The sequence below is a fragment of the Mixophyes fleayi genome, chromosome 7 (assembly GCF_038048845.1).
Source record: "Mixophyes fleayi isolate aMixFle1 chromosome 7, aMixFle1.hap1, whole genome shotgun sequence".
Taxonomy (NCBI): domain Eukaryota; kingdom Metazoa; phylum Chordata; class Amphibia; order Anura; family Limnodynastidae; genus Mixophyes; species Mixophyes fleayi.
In genome coordinates this window covers 41,432,024-41,459,496 of record NC_134408.1, presented here as the reverse complement: position 1 = coordinate 41,459,496, position 27,473 = coordinate 41,432,024, and the positions used below count along the sequence as shown (strand labels likewise).

General features: G+C 42.6%; 1 protein-coding gene across 2 annotated transcripts in view; it reads right to left on the bottom strand.

Moving 5' to 3' along the window:
* SYT17 (synaptotagmin 17) overlaps positions 1 to 27,473 on the bottom strand; it is a 101,167-nt gene that overhangs the window by 49,374 nt on the left and 24,320 nt on the right. For both annotated transcript variants that reach the window (XM_075179745.1, XM_075179747.1), the window contains exon 5: positions 25,854 to 26,473. In XM_075179745.1, coding sequence (XP_075035846.1) covers positions 25,854 to 26,473 — 620 coding nt within the window. The remainder of the gene's footprint in view (positions 1 to 25,853; positions 26,474 to 27,473) is intronic.

Here is a 27,473-nt window from a genome sequence, read left to right as displayed (position 1 = left end):
TAAAAACCCTGAACTTTTATGAATCGCACCAATAAATGTACCTGGACTGCGTAGAGGAGTGGGTCACCACATTATATATTAAAAACCCTGAACTTTTATGATTCGCACCAATAAATGTACCTGGACTGCGTAGAGGAGTGGGTCACCACAATATCTATTAAAAACCCTGAACTTTTATGATTCGCACCAATAAATGTACCTGGACTGCGTAGAGGAGTGGGTCACCACAATATATATTAAAAACCCTGAACTTTTATGAATCGCACCAATAAATGTACCTGGACTGCGTAGAGGAGTGGGTCACCACAATATATATTAAAAACCCTGAACTTTTATGATTCGCACCAATAAATGTACCTGGACTGCGTAGAGGAGTGGGTCACCACAATATCTATTAAAAACCCTGAACTTTTATGATTCGCACCAATAAATGTACCTGGACTGCGTAGAGGAGTGGGTCACCACAATATATATTAAAAACCCTGAACTTTTATGATTCGCACCAATAAATGTACCTGGACTGCGTAGAGGAGTGGGTCACCACAATATATATTAAAAACCCTGAACTTTTATGATTCGCACCAATAAATGTACCTGGACTGCGTAGAGGAGTGGGTCACCACAATATATATTAAAAACCCTGAACTTTTATGAATCGCACCAATAAATGTACCTGGACTGCGTAGAGGAGTGGGTCACCACAATATATATTAAAAACCCTGAACTTTTATGATTCGCACCAATAAATGTACCTGGACTGCGTAGAGGAGTGGGTCACCACAATATCTATTAAAAACCCTGAACTTTTATGATTCGCACCAATAAATGTACCTGGACTGCGTAGAGGAGTGGGTCACCACAATATATATTAAAAACCCTGAACTTTTATGATTCGCACCAATAAATGTACCTGGACTGCGTAGAGGAGTGGGTCACCACAATATATATTAAAAACCCTGAACTTTTATGATTCGCACCAATAAATGTATCTGGACTGCGTAGAGGAGTGGGCACTGGGCACCACAATAAAATATATAAAAAACCTTCAACAGATCTGCATTACACTACACATACGGCTGCTCCTCCATCCTCTCCATCATATACATGTTGGAGTTTTAGCGTGTGACAACCTCTTGTTTTTGATAATGTCAGTGCATTTGGAATATTTTTCAATTTGCCCCACACCACTGAATGTACTTTATCTATGATACGCAATACGCATCTATCTATCTTGACTGCGTAGTGTGGTGGCCCCGGTACACAATTTGGTACCGAGGCCACAATATAATTTAAAAACCCTCCACGTGTCGGAATTCCACCAAACAAGTATCTGGACTGCATAGTGGGGTGGCCCCGGTACCCAATTTGATACCGGGGCCACAATACCTCCTCCAAACATGCTCCAGACAATTCGTCATTGACAGACCCCAGACAGACAGGGTCGTAGTGTTATTGTTTGACTTTGTAAACCCAAAAAAATGTCCCTGTTGCACATAGTCGTGCAATGAAGACTGACTTTTTCATTTAAAGGCACGATCTTTAAAGTGTAGTGTTTGTAAGTCTAAGTCATATTATACTTTTGGTAAAATTGGTTTTTTTTGTTCCTCTTTATGGTAATTAATTAGTAATAGAATTAAAGTAGGAAATAGAATTAAATAGAATTAAAGTAGGAAATAGAGTGGTATAGAGTTGTAGTGTGGTATAGATAGAGTGGTCCACACAATATAATAATAAAACCCTCAACTGGTCTGAATTCCACCAAACAAGTATCTTGACTGCGTAGTGTGGTGGCCCCGGTACACAATTTGGTACCGAGGCCACAATATAATTTAAAAACCCTCCACGTGTCGGAATTCCACCAAACAAGTATCTGGACTGCATAGTGGGGTGGCCCCGGTACCCAATTTGATACCGGGGCCACAATACCTCCTCCAAACATGCTCCAGACAATTCGTCATTGACAGACCCCAGACAGACAGGGTCGTAGTGTTATTGTTTGACTTTGTAAACCCAAAAAAATGTCCCTGTTGCACTTGCACATAGTCGTGCAATGAAGACTGACTTTTTCATTTAAAGGCACGATCTTTAAAGTGTCAGAAAGAGAGAGAAGACACAGGAGAGGAGAGTTGTAGCTGGGGACCTGGGGTGGAAGCTCCCAGGCTCCCCCAGCATTGCCTGGAAGTCTGAGCGTGGTGACTGAGCCAGGGCAAGGAATGTGTGCCCTGGATGAGGGGGAGAACTCCATGCCACTATAGTGAACCCAAGAGAGAGGGGGACACTGCACATGGAAGAGGCCCTGGAGTGAGGGCTGCTACAAGAGGCATGGTAGCTGTAGTGTCAGATCCTGAGGCTGAGAGTACACAGAGTGACGTGTCAGAGCACAGGAGACATTATCCCCGCAGAGGAGGGATGAGCTGCAGTTGAGAGGTCTGTTGTTGAAATAGGACATGCACACTTTAACAAACCAATCATTTCAGCGACAGGGCCTACCAAACAACTTTGACTGAAATGATTGGTTTGTTTGGGCCCCCACACCAAAAAAGCTATTCATCTCTCCCTGTACAGACTAAACAGGCTCTACTGAGGCAAGATGTCGTCCTCATCCTCAACCTCTGATTCCTCTCCCCCTACAGTGTGTACTTCCTCCTCATCACACATTATCAATTCGTCCCCGCTGGACTCCACAACCACAGGTCCCTCTGTAGTATCTGGAGGGCAGTGCTGTACTTCATTGAGGAATTGATTATTCATTTTTATAAACATCATTTTTTCAATGTTGTGAGGAAGCAACCTCCTTCGCCGCTCACTGACCAGGTTCCCCGCTGCACTAAAAACTCTTTCCGAGTACACACTGGAGGGGGGACAACTCAGGTAAAATAGAGCCAGTTTGTACAGGGGCTTCCAAACTGCCTTTTTTTCCTGCCAGTAACAATATGGACTGTCTGACATGTCTACTTGGATGGTGTCAGCAAAGTAATCATCCACAATTTTTTCTATTGTCACAGCATCCAATGCAGCGAGAGTAGACATGTCTGCAATGGTTGGCAGGTCCTTCAGTCCGGACCAGATGTTATCAGCATCCCCGCCAGTGCCTCTTTTGGGAAAACTGAGCTTTTTCCTCGCAGCCATAGATGTGGAAGAAAATGAGGGTGGAGCTGTTGGCATGTCACGGTCCTCTTCAGAGGACAATCTCCTGACCAGCAGGTCTTTGCACCGCTGTAGATTTGTGTCCGCCGGAAACAGAGACACAACATACGCTTTAAACCGAGGATCGAGCACGGTGGCCAGAATGTATTCCTCTGACTTTAAAAGAGTGACCACCCTCGGATCCTGGCAAAGCGTACGAAGGGCTACATCCACAAGAGCTACATGCTTGCTGTAATCGCAATGGCTTACCAGCTCCTCCCTCACTTTCTCCAGCTGCTTCTGCAACAGCCTGATCAGGGGAATGACCTGACTCAAGCTGGCAGTGTCGGAACTGACTTCTCGTGTGGCAAGTTCAAATGGCTGCAGAACCTTGCACAACACGGAAATCAGTCTCCACTGCGCTTGACTCAGGCGCATCCCCACTCCTTTGCCTATGTCGTAGGTGGCTGTGTAGGCCTGAATGGCCTTTTGCTGCTCCTCCATCCTCTGCAGCATATAGAGGGTGGAGTTCCAGCGCGTCACAACCTCTTGTTTGAGGTGATGGCAGGGCAGGTTCAAGCTTTTTTGATGTGCCTCTAGTCTGCGGTAGGCACTGGCTGAATGCCGAAAGTGTCCAGCAATTTTGCGGGCCACCGCAAGCATCTCCTGCACACCCCTGTCACTCTTGAGGTAATGCTGCACCACCAAATTAATGGTGTGGGCAAAACATGGGACGTGCTGGAAATTGCCCATATTTAATGCCCGCACAATGTTACTGGCATTGTCTGACACCACAAATCCCCATGAGAGTCTAAGTGGGGTAAGCCACTGGGAGATAATTTCCCTCATTTTCTCTAATATGTTGTCAGCGTTGTGCCTCTTATTAAAGCCTGTAATGCACAATGTTGCCTGCCTTTGCATGAGCAGCCATTTTGTAGATGCTGCTACTGATGCAGCTGTTGCTGTTGCTGCGGAAGGGAATGCATCTACCCAGTGGGCTGTCACAGTCATATAGTCCTTCGTTTGCCCAGAACCACTTGTCCACATGTCCGTGGTTAAGTGGACAGTGGGTACAACCGCATTTTTAAGAGCACTGAGGACACTTGATCGTACTTCTCTGTACATTTTTGGTATCGCCTGCCTAGTGAAGTGGAATCTCGAGGGGATTTGGTACCGGGGACACAATACCTCCATCAACCCTCTAAATCCCACTCCACTGATGGCGGACACCGGGCGCACGTCTAACACCAACATTGCAGTTACAGCCGCAGTTATACGCTTTGCAATAGGGTGACTACTATCGTATTTGGTGGTCATGGCAAACGACTGTTGGACGGTCAATTGTTTGGTGAAAGACTTAGCGGTCTTACGACTTCCCCTCTGGGAAGATGACCGACTAACAGCAGCAACAGCAGCAGTGGCAGTAGTAGGCGTACCGCTGCAGGATTCCTCGGATGAATCCCGTATTGAGGAGGACTCAGTCTGGCTGCTGACTTGGGCTGCAGGACTGAATCTGATGGAGATTGTGGAGGAAGTTGACGAGGAGGGTGTTGCTGGTGTGTATCCAACTGGACCACGGGATTTAGGTGTCCCTGTACCGATGAGGGTCCTAGCCCCAGTTCCTGAACTAACCACTGAACTATGAAGGTTATTCAGGTGACGTATAAGGGAGGATGTTCCTAGGTGGGCAAGATCCTTACCCCTGCTTATTTGAGCTTTACATAAGCTACATATTGCCATACATTGGTTGTCTGGATTTGGATAAAAATAACTCCAGACCGAAGAGGTGCATTTTTTGGTCTTCTGACCAGGCATGACGATGGGCTTTTTCATCCCATGGACATCAGCTGTTTCCCCCCCTGGTGCCTCATTTAGAATAACCACATCACCATCCTCATCATCAAGTTCCTCCACAGCGCCAGCTACATCATCAATAGCCTCCTCCCGAGCCACCTCTTCCCGTACAGTGATGGGAAGGTCAGGCTTGACAACCACCAACACCCTTGGACTCGCCTTGGGGATTTGTGATAATTTCTCTTTAGAAGGCAGAGTTGTTTGCTGTTTTGTTGCTGACAGCATAACTCTCTTCAATTTTTTGTAGGGGGGGGGAGGAGGAGGAGGGCTAAGATCCGTGGGTGAAGCTGAACCACTAGTCATGAACACGGGCCAGGGCCTAAGCCGTTCCTTGCCACTCCGTGTCGTAAATGGCATATTGGCAACTTTACGTTTCTCCTCAGATGATTTTAAGTTTCTCTTTTTGCTACTTTTTCTTAACTTGGGCTTTTTGGATTTTACATGCCCGGTACTACGAGATTGGGCATCGGGCTTGGAAGACGACGTTGATGGCATTTCATCGTCTATGTCATGACTAGTGGCAGCAGCTTCAGCATTAGGAGGAAGTGGGTCTTGATCTTTCCCTACTTTATCCTCCAAATTTTTGGTCTCCATTATATGTAGCACAAGATACTGCAGAATGTGTGAACTTGGTAATATTGCAGTACCAATGGACTTATACTGCTGGATTGGTTTTGCAAATTTGGTTATAATTATTATATATTTTTTTTTTTTTTAATTTTTTATTTTTTTTTACTTTTTTTTTATTTTTAAAAAACTTGGGAATAGTGGGGAAATAACTATGCCCTTAGAAGCACAGAGCACAGGACACAGCACCACTGGACTGAACAGGACACGGCACAGGACCCAGCAGCACTACGGAACTCAGCAGGACAGAGCACAGGACACAGCACCACTGGACTGATACTGCAGAATGTGTGAACTTGGTAATATTGCAGTACCAATGGACTTATAATGCTGGATTGGTTTTGCAAATTTGGTTATAATTATTATATTTATTTATTTTTTTTAATTTTTAATTTTTTTTTACTTTTTTTTTATTTTTAAAAAACTTGGGAATAGTGGGGAAATAACTATGCCCTTAGAAGCACAGAGCACAGGACACAGCACCACTGGACTGAACAGGACACGGCACAGGACCCAGCAGCACTACGGAACTCAGCAGGACAGAGCACAGGACACAGCACCACTGGACTGATACTGCAGAATGTGTGAACTTGGTAATATTGCAGTACCAATGGACTTATAATGCTGGATTGGTTTTGCAAATTTGGTTGTAATTATTATATATATTTTTTTTTTTTAATTTTTTATTATTTTTTACTTTTTTTTTATTTTTTAAAAACTTGGGAATAATGGGGAAATAACTATGCCCTTAGAAGCACAGAGCACAGGACACAGCACCACTGGACTGAACAGGACACGGCACAGGACCCAGCAGCACTACGGAACTCAGCAGGACAGAGCACAGGACACAGCACCACTGGACTGATACTGCAGAATGTGTAAACTTTGTAATATTGCAGTACCACTGGACTTTTACTGCTGAATGTGTGAACTTGGTAATATTGCAGTACCAATGGGCTTATACTGCAGGATTGGTTGTGAAAATTTTGTGGTAATTAAAAAATATTAAAGTAGTTTTTGGTATTTTTTAAAAAAACTTTTTTTTATTTTTTTAAACACAGGGGAATATTGGGGAAATAACTATGCCCTTAGAAGCACAGAGCACAGGACACAGCACCACTGGACTGAACAGGACACAGCACAGGACCCAGCAGCACCACTGACCTCAGAAGGACAGAGCACAGCACACAGCACCACTGGACTGATACTGCAGAACACAGCACAGCACAGCACAGCACTAAACAGCACAGCACAGCACAGCACTAAACAGCACAGAACTAAACAGCACAGAACTAAACAGCACAGAACTAAACAGCACAGAGGACCACCTAACACACCCTCCCTCTACCCTGATCAATGCCCGAGTGAAGATGGCGGCGACTAGCGGGGAATTTATAGGATCCGAGTATCGCGAGATCCGACAACGGGATTATGAGTCAGAGCCTCAGTTTCACTTTTGAATTTGGCGCCAATACCCGGATCTGTCTCGGATCCGACTCGGATCCGCAACGTTCGGGTGGGCTCGGATTTCAGAAATCCGAGTGCGCTCATCCCTACCAGGAATCACTCTGTTTGGCTGTTATAATGAAAACAAATAATATAACTTATTCCGGCACTGAAAATGACCGCTCAGACACGGTACCAGCGCTGGGGATCTGCACCCCAAAAAATGTAAACATAACAACCAAAATATGCGATGGTATAACCGGGTCTGCCACAAAAACGCTCATGCACACAGTATACAATTATAAAGGTATTTATTAAAACATATTAAAAACCAAAAAATGGTAAATACAATAGAAACACATATGTGCTAATATCAGTGCCAAATTCAACTTATAGCGGAGTAGGTGCACCTACACGCTATGCGAATTGTATATATACCAGTCCAGCAACTGTACATAACCACTCCTCTGCTTTGATATGCATAGAATATTATATAGAACTCAGGGGAATTTGGCACTGATAGTAGCACACATGTGTTTCTATTGTATTTACCATTTTTTGGTTTTTAATATGTTTTAATAAATACTTTTATAATTGTATACTGTGTGCATGAGTGTTTTTGTGGCAGACCCGGTTATACCATCGCATATTTTGGTTGTTATAATGAAAAAACCCATTTGTTAACTTCTGGCTTTGGCGCTACCAGGTTTGGCACTTCCGGTTTATGCATTCCATGGTGGAATGCCATTGCCTCATATATTATGCATTGATATACAGACTATCACCTTTTGATGAATCATGAACTGCAACTGAAGAGAATCTGGGATTGCATAAGAAGTTAGGCAACTACATGTTTTATTTATTATCTGTCATTTCTGTTGTTCTATGTGGTTGTCTTGACAAAGGTCCAAATGTTGGACCGAAACGTTGACTTATAATATGAGATATGGAATTGAATCAAAAGAAAATAACAGCAGCAATGGAGATTGGCAGTGAACTGACATGTATTTTTGCAGCTACTCTTGTCACTAATTTTAGCCACCCAGCTCGCTGAAGACTTTGGCCAAAATTTTATTAACTCCAGATCCAAAACCAAAACCTTTCAGGATCTTTTGGGCAAATTCTGCAACAAAACCAAAACACAAAGATGTTTAAGAACCAAAACCACATCCAAAACTAAAACATTGGGTCAGCGCGCATCTCTAATAAACAGTCAGAAGCCCATACATCATGGACAATCGGCTCACATAGAATACACATGGCCGGTTACTAACACAAAATGAAATGTAGTTTGAGGGAAATTGCTAAAAAATATTCCAATAACAGAAAAATGCCGAGAACGTGACTGCACGAGTGTAAAATAAATCAAAAACAAATTATACACACAATCTTTATGCTCAAAATATATTTATCTAAACTGAAAGCGCCTTGGCAAAAAAAAAATCAATTTTCTGCAAGGAATATGAGGGATGATGATTATGCAAACAGCCTTTACCCCCTGACTTACGTGCAATATAATAAAAATGTGACAGGTTGATGGAGATACTCAGAATATTTCATCCAGAAATAACACCCGGCTTGTAATGACTGAGCCACAGCAACGATGAACAGCACCTAGACATCAAACTAATCTAGATGCATCGTCTAGTAGAACATCCACAGGCAATACCAACGCAGAAAGCTGAGAGCCAAGTAAGTTATGACAATATTTAATATGAGACAACAGCTTATTTTCTAATATGCAAATAAATGTGACACATTTTCCACACTGTAACTGTCAAATTACTCTGTCTATATATTGTGATGGCTTTCCTTTGTAAGTACAATTCAGAACAAAGCAGACTCTTACTTAAGGCTTGCCAAGTGTGAGGAGGTCTGGGGCTAGCAGCATTATAAAAAGGCACTGCTACTCACATATTAAAACAGTAAGCTTTTGGAGGTATCTACTATGCAGTGTTAAAGATAATCGCTGACAAGTGTCTTTTTGTTTTGTATACATACAGATACATACAGGGCATTTATTTAACCATACAGCTGGTACCATATATAATTAATATGGGATGAACTGAGTGCTTCTCTGGTTTTGTATCAAAATATTGCCTTATGTTGTCTTAGCAGCTCTCCATCAAGCCTATTTAAGGCTTTCTTGGGTGTGGCTCACAAGCCATCGCTTACTAGATGTAAGCCCCTATACCTGGGAGGTGAATGCATCTGATTGGAGGCACATAGGTCAGTGTAGGACCTGCATACAATAAGCTATACTTGACTCTGGGATGCAGGCTTAAATGCTTTGACCAAAATATGAACCAGTCCCTCATGTTTTAATTTTACTGGATACACACAGATATACAGTGTTAAGGATAAGCACTGGCAACAATTGTCTTTTTACTATGGGATTTTGTTGCCACCAATGTCATTATGCTGCTGTACACACTGACCAATATGGCCTTAGCACAAATATCTATTTTCCGCTGTCCAACTTGGCCTAACTCTGTTGCTATACATACATTATACACAAATATTATACTTTAAATTATTGGACTTCTATAATCTATCATAGTGCCCCCATAGATATGCTGTCTCTCAAAGCGTTCTTCAGTATAGAACACAATACAGTGCTTTAATGGAGCATATGGCAGTCAATTACACAGTTCTGGAACACTGCAGTGAATTTGTGCTAGTTACCAACTGGCTCTTCTCCAAGGCCTCTGAAAGTATATAAGAAAAAAGTTTCAAAGGCAGTGCATGAAAATTGTTAGAAAATCATCCCCTTAGCAATATATTCATTAGCAAAGCAAAGAAGGGACACAAATATTTTGGGGCCAGTCCCTTTCCTCAGCTGTTTAATGATGTGGACAGAAAGGGGATTTTTCCTGTTTTTCCATAGACAATCTGGAATTTGGATTTTCCATTACACCTGCACCTTTTTTGTCTTCATAAGATGCATATAATATACATATAAGTAAGGCATACATGAATCCTGTCCTAATATAGTCTGCAAACTATAACGTGCAATAAATACACAATTTGAATCAAAGGGAGCTGTATCAGATATACATTTTCTTTTTTTTAAGTTTACCCTTCTTAGCAACTTTTAAATAATTAGACAACATTTCTTATCTTCTGGTATTTCCAGGCACCTGTAATGCCATCTCCCTCTCTGAACACAGCAGTGTACCTAAGCCGCTATTTGGTTGTACCTGATGCTATATAACATAACGCACTCAGCAGTGCTCCCCATGTTCTTCTTTCTCCCTGCAATGTCAGGTACACTATATGGACAAAAGTATTCGGACGCTTGACCGTTACACCAACAGGCACTGTAATGACATTGTATTCAAATGCATACACTTTAAAATGTACTTGGTCTTGGAAGGCTTTCCACAAGAAGTTGGAGTGGTTTTGTGGGAATTTGTACCCATTCATTCTGTAAAGCATTTATGAGGTCAGGCACTGATGTTGGACGAGAAGGCCAGGCTCGCAATCTCCGTTCCAGTTCATCCCAAAGGTGTTCTGTGGGGTTGAGGTCAGGGCTCTATGCAGGCCGGTCAAGTTCTGTCACACTAAACTCATCAAACCATGTCTTTGTAGTCCTTGCTTTGTGCACTGGGACACAGTCATGTTGGAATAGAAATCTGCCTTCCCCAAGCTGTTGCCACAAAGTTGGAAGCATAGTATTGGCCAAAATGACTTGGTATGCTGCAGCATTAAGATTGCCCTTCACCAGAGAATAGGAGCCTAGCCCAAACCCTGAAAAACAGCTCCATACCATTATCCCTCCTCCACCAAACTTCCCAGTTGGCATAATGCAGTCAGGCAGGTAACGTTCTCCCGGCATCCGTCAAACCCAGACTCACCCATCTGACTGCCAAACAGAGAAGCGTGATTTGTCACTCCACAGAACACGTTTCCACTGCTCCATGGTCCAGTGTCGGTGTGCTTTACACCACTCCATCTGATGCCTGGCATTGGTCTTGGTGATGTAAGGCTTGCATGCACAGTTTTTGAGCTTACATTAATGCCAGTGGAAGTTCGAAACTCTTCAGCTATGGAATCAGCAGTGCGTTGGCGACTTTTATGCCCTATGCGCCTCATCATTTGTTGACCTTGCTCTTTGATTTTGTGCGGTCTTCCACTTTGTGGCTGAGTTGCTGTTGTTCTTAAACGCTTACACATTCTAAAGCTGACTGTGGAATATCCAGAAGGGATGAAATTTCCCGAATCGTCTTATTACAAAGGTGGCATCCTATCACAGTACCACTCTTGAAGTCAGTGAGCCCTTCAGATAGACCCATTTTGTATCACAGATGTTTGCAAGTGGAGACTGCATGGCTAGGTGCTTGATTTTATACACTTCTGGCAATGAGTCCGATTGAAACAAGTCAATTCAATAATTAACATGTGTGGCCAAATACTTTTCTCCATACAGTGTATGCTGTTTTTCACATGCAAGTGTGCACTCTGCTGCTTCCATCTTATTGTGCTTAATGACATCACCAGGCACCAGGTTTAATCATGTGTGCAGTGCCTGATAAACAGGTTTGCTAATTGATCTATATTCTGAATTGTTTGTCTGATCTACTATTTCTGACTAGTGGGGTTTATTTATTGATATTGGGCAATATGAAAGATGTTCTAATGCTGCTTATTGCAGTGACAAAAAAATCTTCTACTGTCAAATTTAACAAGAAAATGTCAGTGTGGTAGCTGAGAGGTGCTCAGCTCTATGTCAATACTGACTAGCAGCGGTAAGAGGAGTCTTAGTGCTCGGCTGGCCAGTCTGTGGACAATCTGCATATGGGAAAATGGCTTCCTCCTGCCTCGTGAAGGTTACAGCCTACAATAGTCCTCACCTGCCTTTGTTAAATAAGGAAAAGCCCTATATCTGGTGAAAACAAGGACTTTTCACTTCTTAATAAATAGACCCCTAGGTTTGTTTCCTGACTAATCCTGCCTGTGACCCTGACTTTCACTTGTTTTTGGACCGTTGATCCTATGCTACCCATTTGACGGCCTTAGACTTGTATCTTGCCCTTTGTTTCCTGGCCCTTCCTGTGTTAGCTACTATCTATAAGTGCAAACCTGTAGGTGTCTCACCTAAAAGTCCATCACCTCCTTGAGGGGGTCAATGCTGAAGAGTGGACAGTCATTAGACTCCATGCCTCAGCAATCCAGTACAAACTGCTAGCAGCACAGATGGTCTAAACATAGCTTGTGATTGCACTCTTTGCTTGTGACATCTCCCACACTCCATAAATAAAGTTTACTCGGGCCATGGACATCGCTGATGTTCCTTCACTATTTTTGGGTGTTATGAACGCTTTATGAACCTGTCCGAGCAGGTAGAGAAGCAGGAAACAAAACAGGACTACAAGGCAGAGTTTCTGCAAGGTCTATCTCCCTGCATGAACAAGCTATGGATGTCACAATTTCAAGTGCCAGCTCTTTTACAGTACCTGCCGTGCCAATGCCTGCACAGCCAATCTCTACCCTGCATATTCTTTCACCATCTTGTTACAATAGGGATCCTCAGGCCTGCGGGGATTTTTTTAACCAGTTCAAATTACAGCCTGGGAACTTTATCTCTGAGTGAACCAAGTAATTTCTTTATTTTCTGGTAAAGAGCTTGTCTAGGCCTAAACAATACATCTGCTTCCATGTTAGCTTAAAAGTTTTTCATGAGCTTGGTCGAGACCTCTTCACTTCTACTAGACTGTTATGACTGTGACCATGTATGTTGGCCACCTGATTTCACACACTTTGGAGCTGAGGTGGAAAAACAAAATGCTGGTAGCCAACTGAAGGCAGGGCCTCTTGAAAAGGATCAAAGATCATGACATCCCAGCATCCCCAGAAGAACTAATTTCTCTGTGAGATAAAGTGGACATCGGCATCAGGTAGAGTTTCTGAAAATTTCACGTCTCTCCCTTTGGCCAAATTTTTAAAAACTTCTTCCTGTCCTCTAAGGAACTCATGGAAGTAGATTGATTTCATCTTCCTGAATATCAATATATCTTTAGACAATTCATAGAGTTTTGTTTGTTTTATTGAGCCACTTTGTCAGCCAGTGTTCTCTGAAACTATGACACTCCTAAGCCTACAGGTTATGGGGAGGCTATCATGGGCAATGCTAACAGCTCTATAAATTGTCATCCTAACTTACCCCTTCTGTTTCGATTCCCACTTCAAAGTGTACTTTCATTCTGTTGCCTTCCTATATTCTGAGCATGATTGAGTTGGTTCAAAAATCAGGGACACCTGTTGTTCCTTTTGAGAAATCCCTTTATTATTGTTGGAATTGTAATCCCAGGGTAGTCAGTCAATTTCAAAACTGTTCCTTTTAACCTTCAGATTCGGGTCCTAAATAAGGTATCAATATCTTTATATTCCATTTTTTTGAATCTGCAGTGCTCCTTTCCTTCCCTGTATTCACATTTTGCTCATGCTTTCAGTAAACACAAGTTTGACCACCATACTGGCACCCTTTTGATTGTGTCATCAAATTAATACATGATATACTCCTCAGATCTAGTCTGACACCACTCTCATATCCAGTATGTTCTGCTATGCTTACACTGTTTATGTTAAATCAGAATATTGTGTTTTTAAGCAATCATAAGTAACATTCATAGGATATATTATTTCTGAATCTGATCTACAAATTAAAGTATCTACAGTCCTAAACTGCAGATACTTGTAGATACTACAGGGTTTTCAGCTAATTATCGGGCCAATCACATAATAAATGACCATTCGACCCGATATCATGTGTACAGTCCAACGATGAGCGATTATCATTCCAAAGCACATCATATCATTTCATTTGATTTTTAAACCAGACTAAAAATCTTGTTCAATGATAAAACTATGTTGTGCTGATTCTGCAGTGTGTATGCACTCAGGACCGGCAGTGTCCATAGATCTCTAGGGAGTGTGCAGAGCCATGATCTTTTCAACCGATGGTTATGACAGATGAAGAGCAAAGATCTGAAGGTAAATTGTATAAAATGTGTTTAGTGTGTACATGTGTTTAGTGTGTACATAGGAATCGGCATGCTGATCGGGACTGATCGCATGGGGACATATTCTGTATAGTGTATACCCAGCCTAACCCAGCACCAACTGCTGTGCACATACATACACTTGCACTGGGTACACACTAAACGGTCCACATTCACAGCTTGTGACGTATCCTACAGTCATCAACAACTATCTCACAGTAATCTCCAACATAAGAGCAAATATCAAAAATACATGGCCAAAACATATATTCCAGTTGTATAATAATAAATCAGAATATCTGAAAAGCTAAAAAACTTTGTTGTCAATTTATGAATCAGATCCCGTTTGCAGCAAAAAGGGCAATATTGTTTTTGCCGCTGACTACAGTGGAAATATATATACTTTCACTGCTATTTAACACACTTACCTCTCCCTAGGACAAAGCCAATGAAAAATGACTGTAGCAGTTTTCCTCCAGCAGCAAAAGTTGTACTGTCGCTATTTAAGAATACCTACCTACTGGGCAATCCTCTGTGAAAAACATCCGAAGAACAACAGTTTTGTTATGAAACGAATAGGTTCTCATAGGCAAACCGAGAGGGGGTTTAGTAGTGCCTGAAAACCCCCCTCCAAGCCTGGGGCACTGTATAATTGATCTGGCTGGACCCTGCCTCCGCTTCACATGGCTCTGCTTGAAAAGGGAGAGCTACGTGCACCTAACAGTAGTGCACGCAGCATTGCCCATGTATATTATGGGGAGAGGAAGAGTTGGAGAGCAGCCAAGCACTGTCTAATATTATAGCCACACCCATACTTACCTACTTTCTTCAGCTCTCTTCCGGGAGCCAGCCAGTGGAGGTGGGCGTGAGGGGGGCGGGGCGACCCAAATAGCGCCATTTTGGCCCCGCGCCCCTGTGACGTCATGACGCAAATTGCGTAATTTGACAGCGGGGGGCGGGGCCAATTGCCGCGATTCACCGGGAATCGCGGCGTTTGGGATCTAATTCTGCACACTTCACTAGGAAGTGGGGCACTTCCTAGTGAAGTGGGCAGAATTCGGGAGATTGCCACACTCGCAAAATGCGGGAGTCTCCCGGACATTCCGGGAGAGTTGGCAAGTATGGCCACACCCCCATAAATGCTGGTCACGCCCATTGGTGGCGTGGTGTGGAAACCCCCCCTCTACAAATCCTGCGTTTGCCCCTGGCTCTGTTAAAGTGACAGAGTTGACTTACTGCGCAAGCAACAATATTTCATTGCACTTGCATAGTAAAGCCAACTCTGGCCCAAGGAGTGGAGGACCTTGCAGCCAGCGGAGAGGATCCTCTCCAGCAGGACTACACTGCACTGGAAAAGGTAAGTAACGCCTTCCTGAGATGCTGTTTAGTTTTTAGTGCTGGCAGTGAAAAGCAAAGCTAAGATTTTCACCATTTGATAAATACATTCAGTTCACCATTCCCATAGAGGTCTATGGGAACGGTGCTAAACAGCTAAAGGCTGCTTACGGCTGGAGAAATCACAGACTTTTCTGGTGTTAAGGCTTTGCTAGATGGAACGAATCGGTGAAAGAGCTTTTTTCATCCACTCTTTCTGGAATTATATAATGAAAAATAACATTTTAGGACTTTGGGGCCTATTCAACTGTCCGGATTCCCCGCCGCGTTAAAACTACTACCGTTATTACGGTAATAGTTAGCTGGATTTTAGCTTAGGGCTCAGGGACCTGCGAGCTGAAATCCAGTGAGAAAACTAACGTAATAACGTTTTTTCTGCGCGCTATTACCGTAGTAGCGGTAATAGTGCGCGGAGCGCGAGATTTTCGCCGTTTCCGCTGACAATTGAATATGCCCTTTTTAATCTATCCCTATAATTGTCATAAAAATCCTTTTTTAAACAAACAAAATATATTAAGCATATATTTACTTGTGGAATTTTAATAATGTATCTCTGGCAATATAAATGATTTTAGCCACAAAATGACAATCACATAATAAATACAAGTAACATACACTTCAGCTGACACCGCTAAGTATTTGACTAATCAAGTCTTAACTGGGTTTCTCCGACACTTATATTCTTGTTAAATTGTCACTTTTCACGTAACCTTTTTAGCTTCTTAACAACAGAATATTACACTTGAATATTTTAACCACATTTCTACAGCCTCCACGGTTTTGATTGCAGAGCCAGTTGATGCCAAGTCTTTATCTGTATGCTGCATTCTGCTTTTGAAAACAAATTTAATTTGTATTTCTCCATTCATGACCCTGGAGATGGCGCTGTTGCAATTTCTGCCTACAGATAGACTTGTGGGATCATTTATAAATGCAAACAGGGATAAATGGCAGTGTCAGTCCTCAAATAAAATACCATGAATAGTGGTGGTAGTTAGTAGTCTGACAAATGAATTTGTTCTTAAACTCATCATTGAATCTGTATTACCCCCTAGTTGATATATTTTAGCAACTTGGTGATTCCCCTGCTCCAGTCACCCTGTTTCCTATGGCTCCGAGGTTCTTCACAAAGCCCCCTCTGAAAACCATGGGAGACTCTATTTATCAAGTATTGCAGCTGTACCTATATATTTTTTTTATCTCTTTGATCTAACAGTGAAACTGGAAACTCAAACCAAGCTCCCAGTTCATCGTATGCTCAGTAGAGCAGAATGGGAGCCACCAGCATGACAAGTCACCATTATCACTCTGGATATTATACGCTATGGCAGATGATTATCTCATAGCTTCCTCGGTGATATATGAATGATAAATTGATGCAAAGCTTAGAAACAAGAGGAGCGGCTCAGAGTGGAGATTGGGACAGTTGTGAGGGTGCATTAGTGTGAATAGTGTTATCGAGGATAAGGTCACCTCTAAAAAACAGATGTGTTTTCAAAGAGCATCTAAAGATTTGAAGGCTGTAGGAAAGTCTGATTAAACATGGTAGGGAATTCCATAAGTGGGGAGCAGCACGGGAGACGTCTTGTAGGCGGGAGTGAGAAGTCGTTACCAGAGATGAGACTAGGTGTGAGGAAACGGGGTACTACTGGACTGAGAACTATGTAATCATCACCCGTTTCTCACGGTTTATTGTACTTTTTAATCCTTGGCCCAGTCTAAGTATATACACCAGAGCATTGGTGTATTATGTGTATTATTATTTCATGTTATTGGATACATTTTGCCCATACTATTACCTGTGATATTGTATGTAGTATAAATAGAAACAATATTGCCATACTGTGTGAAAATATCAGAACAACAGCAGTCATTTTGCTTGTGGTAGCTAATGTAATTACCATTTGTCTCAAATGTGTATTGTATGGGGTGCAGCTGAGATGAGGTTTGTTATCAGAACAATGTCTGAGTTAACTAGCTGGCAGCCCATGTTAATTAGCTAGGTCAACAGATAACCTGAGAGGTAATGAGGTTAGAACTTCTACTCATATGCAATGTGCCTCCACAGTAATATATTGGTTGAAATAGCATGGGGAAATGTATCAATATGTGTCAATATAAATGTAATTGTATCAAAAGGTATCACAGACTTTTATTGTGTAACCCTGCTGATATCATGTGTCAAAAGTCTTATTGTTCCATGTAAGCGTGCAGTGTCATTCCTTGATGTACTATTGTAACCCCATGTGTAGTGTATCCAGCCAAAACAGCTAATTGAGTCAAGCCATTCTATTGTCTAATCAAGGTAACAGGGACAGTATGTCTAGCAGCTAAATTGTTGACTGGGAGGCCCCTTCTGTAAAGGGGAGGTTGGAGACATTTGACCCTATTTCCTGGGTACAGAGAAAATAATATAGGGCGAGGAGAATGCCAGGGGGGGATGCTAGTTTGGAGGATCCTGGTGTAGAAGACATCAGTGAAAAGGACTCTGGGCCAGGAACTGTGGTGCCGCTGGAGGGAACCCTACCAGGACAGGGTTGGTGTGAGCTAGTAACCCAGGCTAGGAGACACCATAACTGTTTTGCTAAACGGTAGTGGTAATATTGCGGGAGGATAAGACCCTGAAAGGGACAGAGATTATGACTTTGGAGTGCTGACTGCAGGAGGCTGCTGGAGGATACGTGCTACCATTTACCCTGTAACTTGTGAACGTCTTGTGGTGTTGTGCTGTCGTAATAAAGTCTTATTTTGCATATATCTTGGTCTACCCGAGTGAGTTGAATCCCACAGAGGGTAACTTCCATCCCAGCTAAGGGTGGTATCCTCACATTTGGTGGCAAGCAGTGGGATCACTCGGCCCGGTGTTGCAAGAACCGGGAAGGCTGCAAGGGACGCAAGCGGTTGCAGTCCAAGGGCCTTGTAGGTACAGCACAGCACGGGCTACACAGCACCCAAAGGAAGCCTATCAGAGGAGTTGCAAGAAACGTGAGACATGATCAAGTATAACTCCCTAAAACTGGATGAACTCCGGGGATTATGCCAGACAAGGGAAATTGCTACTACCCAGGATGACTTCAGGCCACAACTAGTGGAAAAACTATGCAAATGGGACCTGTGCCTACTCGATAATGCGGGCAGGATGAAAATAGCAGAGGTCCCAGCAGTGGAAGGCACCCAAGTTGGGACTTATGTTGCAGAAATCCTGAAAGCCAAGGAGTTGTATGAGGACCAGGAGCAGCCAGTAAGGATTCAGGAGATTGCAGCTACAATACAAACATCCCCCACCCCAGGCCAGTCAGCAGTGCACAGTGGAAGCTATGACTATGGTCAGCTTCGTCAAGAGCTGCAGCACGTCCTCAGTCAGTGGATCCGGAGAAAAGGACTTGAGCTGGTAAAAGCAGGGCTGACTGAGATATTTCCCAGCCTTCAGGATTGGGTGGCAAAGTGTAACCCACAGTCCTGGGATAAAGCAGAAAAGGGGCAGAGTGAAGGCCAAAGGCGACCCAGCAGTCAAGGACAAGCAATACCACACTTGGGACAAGTCGGGAAGTGGTGCCTTCGATGTGAATACTGGAGACATCTTCAACAGCAGTGTCCCAGGAAAGGAGGTCAATTAGACCAATTCCCTCCCACGGGGGTTGTTGGCAGGAGCCACCCCCGGAAAAACAAACACTACCACCCTGATGCGCCAGAGGCGAGGGGGGTAAAGGCCACTTGCAATGCTGTGGCTGACATGAGGCAAACAACAGGAGGACGCCTTTACAGGCACTTGAAACCTGTATGGGTGGATGGCAGAAAAGCCCAAGGATTTAGAGACTGTGGGGCAGCCATCACCCTGGTACGCCCCGAGTTGGTGGATTCCAGAAGAATTATCCCCAACAAGTACTTTAAAATTAGGATGGAGGATGGACGATGGGCAGAGATTCCAACAGCCCAAGTCCAGTTGCATTGGGGCCATTGTAACAACCTGGTAGAAGTTGGAGTTATGGCAGGAATGTCCAATGAGGTGATTTTGGGCAATGATTTGGGGCAAGACCTCAGGAATTATTTTGTTGAAAAAGCCCATAGAAAGGTGAGCCCCAGGCAGAGGAAGAACAACCACTTCTACACGCCAGTAACTAACGGGTATCAGCAACCTTTCTTTACCATCTCCGGGCCTCTGAGGGTGAGTAGCCAAGACCATCCTGAGGGGGGGTTAGTCCTGGGGGAGGAGGATAAATCTAGACTGCAAGAAGCCCAGCTACTAGATCCAGATCTAGAAGGGATGCGGGCACTAGCAGATATGTCGTATAAGACTGGGGTGGTAGAGGATTGTGCTTGGTTGGATGGGTTACTGTATACGGTGTCCAGCCCAAATCATAAGTACAGGTTGGTAGTCCCACCCGAATATCGGGATCGGTTTATAGCTCAGGCCCATGGGGAAGGGGGTACCGATCACAGAGGAAAAAGGAGAACACGAGCCAGGCTCAGACAGCAGTTCATGTGGTTAGGTTTAGCGAGGGATGTAGACCGCTACATAGCCAACTGTGCAGACTGCAAGAATATGTTAGGGCATGGCTGCAACAGTGACATTCGGACACAGGAGGGGAGAAGGCAGCATAAAAAGCAGGACATTGATGACTGCGTGATGTTACTCTCAGTAGTCCCTGCAGGAGATAGTGTGCAGCAGGATTCCTGCAAGAACCCTGTGCATAAGCGGGTGCAGACTGGGGAAATGAGTAATCCCAGTGCAGAAGGGAACTGGGGAAGGGGGAGGCGTAGCCAGACAGGACCCCAGACAACCAGGGAAAGGCAGTCGGTAAGGCTCTTAGACAGCAGGGCTCAGAGTAGCTACTGGAGCAGGAGACCGAGACTTCCCGCAGAGGTTCTGGGAATTGATAGGTGCTGGCGGCTACAAGAATATAACAAGGTGCAGCAAGTGAACGCTGGAGGCTGCGCACAGCCCAGCAGGAAATTGGTTCATCTCGTGGGAAACCACATAAAACCTGCAGTAGTGTCTGCAGAAGAGACTGGGGCTCAAGTTTAAAAAGTAGGGGAGGAATGTGAGGAAACGGGGTACTACTGGACTGAGAACTATGTAATCATCACCCGTTTCTCACGGTTTATTGTACTTTTTAATCCTTGGCCCAGTCTAAGTATATACACCAGAGCATTGGTGTATTATGTGTATTATTATTTCATGTTATTAGACACATTTTGCCCATACTATTACCTGTGATATTGTATGTAGTATAAATAGAAACAATATTGCCATACTGTGTGAAAATATCAGAACAACAGCAGTCATTTTGCTTGTGGTAGCTAATGTAATTACCATTTGTCTCAAATGTGTATTGTATGGGGTGCAGCTGAGATGAGGTTTGTTATCAGAACAATGTCTGAGTTAACTAGCTGGCAGCCCATGTTAATTAGCTAGGTCAACAGATAACCTGAGAGGTAATGAGGTTAGAACTTCTACTCATATGCAATGTGCCTCCACAGTAATATATTGGTTGAAATAGCATGGGGAAATGTATCAATATGTGTCAATATAAATGTAATTGTATCAAAAGGTATCACAGACTTATATTGTGTAACCCTGCTGATATCATGTGTCAAAAGTCTTATTGTTCCATGTAAGCGTGCAGTGTCATTCCTTGATGTACTATTGTAACCCCATGTGTAGTGTATCCAGCCAAAACAGCTAATTGAGTCAAGCCATTCTATTGTCTAATCAAGGTAACAGGGACAGTATGTCTAGCAGCTAAATTGTTGACTGGGAGGCCCCTTCTGTAAAGGGGAGGTTGGAGACATTTGACCCTATTTCCTGGGTACAGAGAAAATAATATAGGGCGAGGAGAATGCCAGGGGGGGATGCTAGTTTGGAGGATCCTGGTGTAGAAGACATCAGTGAAAAGGACTCTGGGCCAGGAACTGTGGTGCCGCTGGAGGGAACCCTACCAGGACAGGGTTGGTGTGAGCTAGTAACCCAGGCTAGGAGACACCATAACTGTTTTGCTAAACGGTAGTGGTAATATTGCGGGAGGATAAGACCCTGAAAGGGACAGAGATTATGACTTTGGAGTGCTGACTGCAGGAGGCTGCTGGAGGATACGTGCTACCATTTACCCTGTAACTTGTGAACGTCTTGTGGTGTGCTGTCGTAATAAAGTCTTATTTTGCATATATCTTGGTCTACCCGAGTGAGTTGAATCCCACAGAGGGTAACTTCCATCCCAGCTAAGGGTGGTATCCTCACACTAGGCGAAGCTCAGAGGAAGATCTAAGAGGGCGGGAGGGAGAGTATTTTGATATGAGATTTAAGATGTATGCAGGGCTAATGGTGTTGAGGGCTTTGGAGGTAAGGGTGAGTAATTATCTCCCTGGAGGACACAGGGAGATAGTGTTGGGATTTGCAAAGTAGTGCAGAAGATGTGGAGAGGTAAGAGAGGAAAATCAGTCTTGTTGTAGCATTTATGGTGGATTGAAGTGTGGATATATGGGTGTCAGGAATGCCAAATAGCAGGAGGCTGCAATAATCAAGATGGGAAATGATGACAGAATGTATAAGATTTTTGGCATGTTGAGTAAGAAAAGGGTGTATTCTGGCAATGTTTTTAAGGTGAAGTCGACAGGACATGGGGAGAGTCTGGATGTGAGGAATAAAGCAGAGGGCATACCTCTCTGAATCAGCCCCTTTGAGGACAATATATCAGATTCTAGTAGTATTTAAAACAAAATACTGTATATCTATACCAGTGACTATTCACTGCAATTTGAGGCTGATCATAATAAGACAGTAGTATTTAATTTACTTTAAACTGTACAGACAGGCCCAACAATGAGGACAATGAGGGAGGGGGCAGGTCCCATTATCTCTGCAGGACATATATGTCCATCACTTTAAAAGAATGAAGAACAATGGATGCAAAGTAGAAAATAAATACATATATGAATAAAGCATCATAAATAAAGGGCTTGTATACATGGACATTTGTGCATCCTATTCTGTTTGCTATGCAGCAAATTAGACACTGCCGGCTTTAAAATCAGTATCATTAATTCCCATGACAGTTAGGGAGAGTTTATTCACAAGCATTAATGAAAGAGCCCAGGGTGTATTGATGTAGAGAGGGCACCATTTCTGTACACCTGTGCTTCTCTAATTGTACATGCAAATACACCCTTCAGCAAGGCCAATGATGTTTCAGTTAATGATCTGTCTGAACTCTGTTCACCATGCACCTCAAATGTACACTGCAACACCTGTGTGTACAATGTGCTATACTCCTATACTGCTGAGTTGGTACTTACACCAAACACCTCACTGTCATGAAGAAACTATATTATTGCTTTTTATTGCTTTTTTTTATATATATTAATGTTTTTAAATATAGGGCCCTGTGCATCTCCTATCTCAATGTCAGTACAAGAGAAAACAGGTCTCAGTTTATGCTATCTCTTGCTCAGGCTACCTAGGCTGTATGCAGCATCAAGAGTTGAAGGGGTAGTTTAGATATCCCCTTCCTAATGAATCTTGGTCTCCCCTCTGGAAACCTCCATTATCTGTATCTGAGACCTAGCTCTCACAATGGCTTTTGGTGCTGAATGACTTGACCGATCAATAGTGCATTTATCGAGCTCTACTGAATTGTTATGAGCAGCCTGCAGTGTAGCAGAGGATGAGAGCTGACCTCCGCCACCTCAGAGGTAACAGAAGATTTCCATGCAGGGAGTAGGGGAGGGAACAGCACAACAAGCTGCATGGTAATCTTATTACCATGGGTGCATGCCCCCGATCCGCCTCCTGCGGCCATGCTCACCGCAAATATGGTAGAAGGAGTGGACATGCCAGGGAGCTGCTGAATCGCGGAGAAAGTAGGTTAATTGGGTATTCATTTGATAGGGGAGGGGCAGATAGAAGAGGGGGCGGGCATTTACTGTGATTGCAGGGAGGAGAGAGGGGGACATTAACTGTGACTGGGCCGGGGTGAGAGGGGCAAATTTACTGCGATTGTGGGGAGGAGAGGGGAACATTCACTTTGGGGGGAGGGGAGAGGGGAACATTTGCTGTGATTGCCGAGAGGGGAGAAGGGGATATTCTCTTAGAGGGGGCGGGGAGAGGGAGACATTTGCTGTGATTGCGGGGAGGGGAAAGGGGGACATTTACTTTGTGGGGAGGGGAACATTTACTTTTGAGGAAGGGAGAGGGGAACATTTGCTGTGATTGCGGGGAGGAGAGAGAGGAACATTTACTTTGGGGAGAGGGGAACATTTACTTTTGGGGGAGGGGAGAGGGAAACATTTACTTTTGGGGGAGGAGAGAGGGGAACATTTGCTGTGATTGCGGGGAGGAGAGAGGGGAACATTTACTTTGGGGAGAGGGGAATATTTACTTTGGGGGGAGGGGAGAGGGGGACATTTACTGTTATGAGGGAGTGGGGGGAGGCATGTACTGTGATGAGGGATAGGGGGAATATACTGTGATGAGGGATAGGGGTGCATGTATTGGGAGGGGGGGGGGGTCTGCCAGATTAATTAGTACTGGGCCCCACATTTTCTCATGGCAGCCCTGTATGCCCAAATTAATATACATACACACATATTATCCTAAGACTCGGAAGAAACATTGGCGTGTTTGACTGGATTAATAACTGAACATAATTGAACAGAAACAGCTGGTTGTAAAGCAAACTTTAATCGTACATTAGTTGCCCTGGATACCGCTCTGGTCAGACCAACACCAGGAGTTCCTATATCAGACACAACTCCTCATCATAGCATTGGTTGGAACATGTTCTGTTAGGAAGCAGTGCAAAGAGCAAAACAGAATTGTTGCAGAACACAATGTTCAGGATCACTGGCTCGGAATGAGTCAAGCACTTGGAATCCCAGTTTATTCTGCAAAAAAGCCTCAACTGTGCCTCATACTGTGGGCAGGTTTAGTTTGATGTGCTTTTCAATAATCCCAGTGTCAACCACATAAATTGATTAATAAGTCATGTTGCTTAGATTAGATATTCCATAAAATGTGGATATTAAGTATAGTTTTTCCAAAGGCCAGAATCTCTATTTGTTTTTTCATATGTACAAAATGAGCCCATCCTTGTGTCACTGCTAAATTGGGAATGTGTTTTTAAATCAGGGGAGGGCTGGCAAATATTATCCCGGGGGGCAAAACTCGATTCAGCAGACTATTAGGCACATTTTAAAGGAAAAAATGCAGGTGGCCCAGTGACACAGCCCAAGGTAGCCCACTATGGGACCAGCCCTTGCCTCCTAGCCCAACCCGCCCCTGTCCTAAATGAAGCATATATCAGTGTGGTGGAAAGCACAAAATACCTAGATAGGATGAAAAGCTTGTATTTATGTCCTGTTAAAATTGCACAGTTGCATTTGCTATGAATTTTCAAAACTACTACAGTAATCTGTTATGGCCTTAGTGACATTTAAAGGATAACTTAGAATTACTAGAGATAATTGATCTGGGAAATTTTGATAACTTCACTTTACATACTTTACTTTAAATCTCCACTTAAGACAACATTTGTAAAGCTATCTCACAAAAAAAAAATGGATATTTAGTTTTCATTAGAAACTGAAGATTCATGAAAATTGCCATAAATATTTTGAGACAACGGATCACAGAAGTTTGAAATAATCACAAAATGTTCAGACTAAAACAATCTAGTAACAAATGGAAACCTGTTTGAGTCTCCAACATAAATAATATTCCACTAGGTTCTAGTTCTCCATACATGAGTCATACTGTACCATGGACTAAAAGAAAATTGTCATTTTTTTTATTAATATTTAATGCCTTAAGGCTCAGCTGCTATCTTCCTCATATTTGAACAGGAAGGTCATATATTTTCAGCACAACATGTACTTGTGGTAGCACTAACATGATACAAGATTTCTCAATAATCCCTAAAACTGAGAAAGTATTACATTATTTGCTCAATAATATGAACAAAACTTTAGATATTTATCTAGCCAAATATTAACAATTTACATCAAGGACATTTTATGTACAATTTTTACCCAATGAAGCCAAAGAAGTGCTCGTCCAATACATCTGTTATTGTTATACTAAAAAAAAAACCCTGGCCACCTGTGTCGTAATACTGATTTATTTTATTTTTATGATTAATTCTAATGTATAAAAGCTTAAAAAGATGCCTAATATAAAACAACGCTCTTGAGGTATATGGTTTATGTTTTAGCATTTCATTCAACTATATTTAAAGTGAGAACATTTTAAAATTGAAACAGTTATCTGCACTGCAGGTTTTTATATACACTTTTTTCAAAACATTTTATACTTCTTTTATACTTTGGTTAGATAAAAAAATATCCTTGAACAAAATTTGGGAATTAATGTTTTATTCAATATCTACAAGACATATATACACTTCACCTTACCTGAGAGCTTGGTATAATAGCCTTCCACCAGTGTCCTCCTTTAACGAGGTCAACCTCATTCAATGGCATGGAGACCTTCCCAATAACACAATGCCGCGAGAACTTGTCAAAATCCACCATGGTTAAGAGCAATGTTCTTCTTTGGGCTTCTAAAAATGGGATTTCAAAAGTATATCTCTCCTCAAATACTGGATTCTGGGTCTTACGCTTGACACCGGTTTGCTTAGAGTTCTTCTGGTCTGGTAATAGGCATATCTTCACATATGGGTTAGAATGAGCCATGTCTTGCCTAGAACCATCATACGATATGGGAGGTGGCAAGTCTCTGGCCTCTATTACCCTGACAATCAGGTAGTTGTGTAGTAGATCATACTGAGTACTAAAATGCAGCATACCTAATTGATACTTGGTTAGAATTTCATCATCCGTTAATGAATCTACATCATCATTACTGGAATCAACTGGATATAGATGTGGTTCAAATTTCCTAAAATAGTCCTCAGGGGTATACGTTTTCCTCAGTACTGTTGGTTGTACAATTTCTTTTTTGGCTCCTAAGGCACCAAACTCAATCGGTTTAATATCAATTAATGGAGAACTGGGTCTTCTAGATTCTAAACCTAGGAGATAACGATATATGACAATTACTGTAATGAAGATACAATTGTAATGACACCACAGCAATTTATTAAACAAAACAAATAACATAGTCAATGAATTTTCAGGTCCTATAGTAGACAAAATGTGCAACTTGTGAATCATACTTCTGAATACACACAGGGACATTCAATGTCTCAGGCCACAAGCAATGACATGGGGCCTGATTCATTAAGGAAAGTTAAGTAAAATAAATGGAGTAAGTAGTCTTCTGGACAAAACCATGTTACAATGCAAGGGGTGCAAATTAGTTTTCTATTTTACACATGTTTTGTCAAGTAGCACATACATGTCCACTTTAAATTTCAGTGTACAAATAAGCTATCAAGTATTTGTGTGTTACATGAAAAAACAGACAGTATTTAACTTATGTGCAAAATAGAAAACTAATTTGCACCCCTTGCATTGTAACATGGTTTTTCCCAGGAGACTACTTACTCAATTTTTTACTTAACTTTCCTTAGTCGATCAGGCTCCATAGTGTGCACAACTGATACATTACAAAAGGGTGAGGGTCTAGTTTGATACTAATTGAGCCCCCAAAATTATAAATATTCAAAAGCAATTGTAGCCTATGAAGACCTAGAAACCTAATGATAAACATATTTTTTCTTTTATTACAATCTAGCTTAATGTTATAAAAATATCAATAAATATTACAGAATTACTTGTGTTCTTCACCAATCCCAAATAAAGTTTTTTTGTCAATAAACCTCTCGGCCATACAACCATTGAGGCTTATGCCTCAGACCTCTGCCCTTAAGGAGATATTCATCCATGCTGTCACCTGTACTAGATGCTTCTCGTGGACTAAAAAATAGTAGTTTCAATGTAAACAGTGAGGAGTGGAGAGTTGTCACTGTGACTAATTGGATGTTTGTTGCAGCATGTGAAATCAGCAACTATCTCCAGCTCATAATTTACATTCATCATAACACATCACATTCAGCAACCAATTCTGCA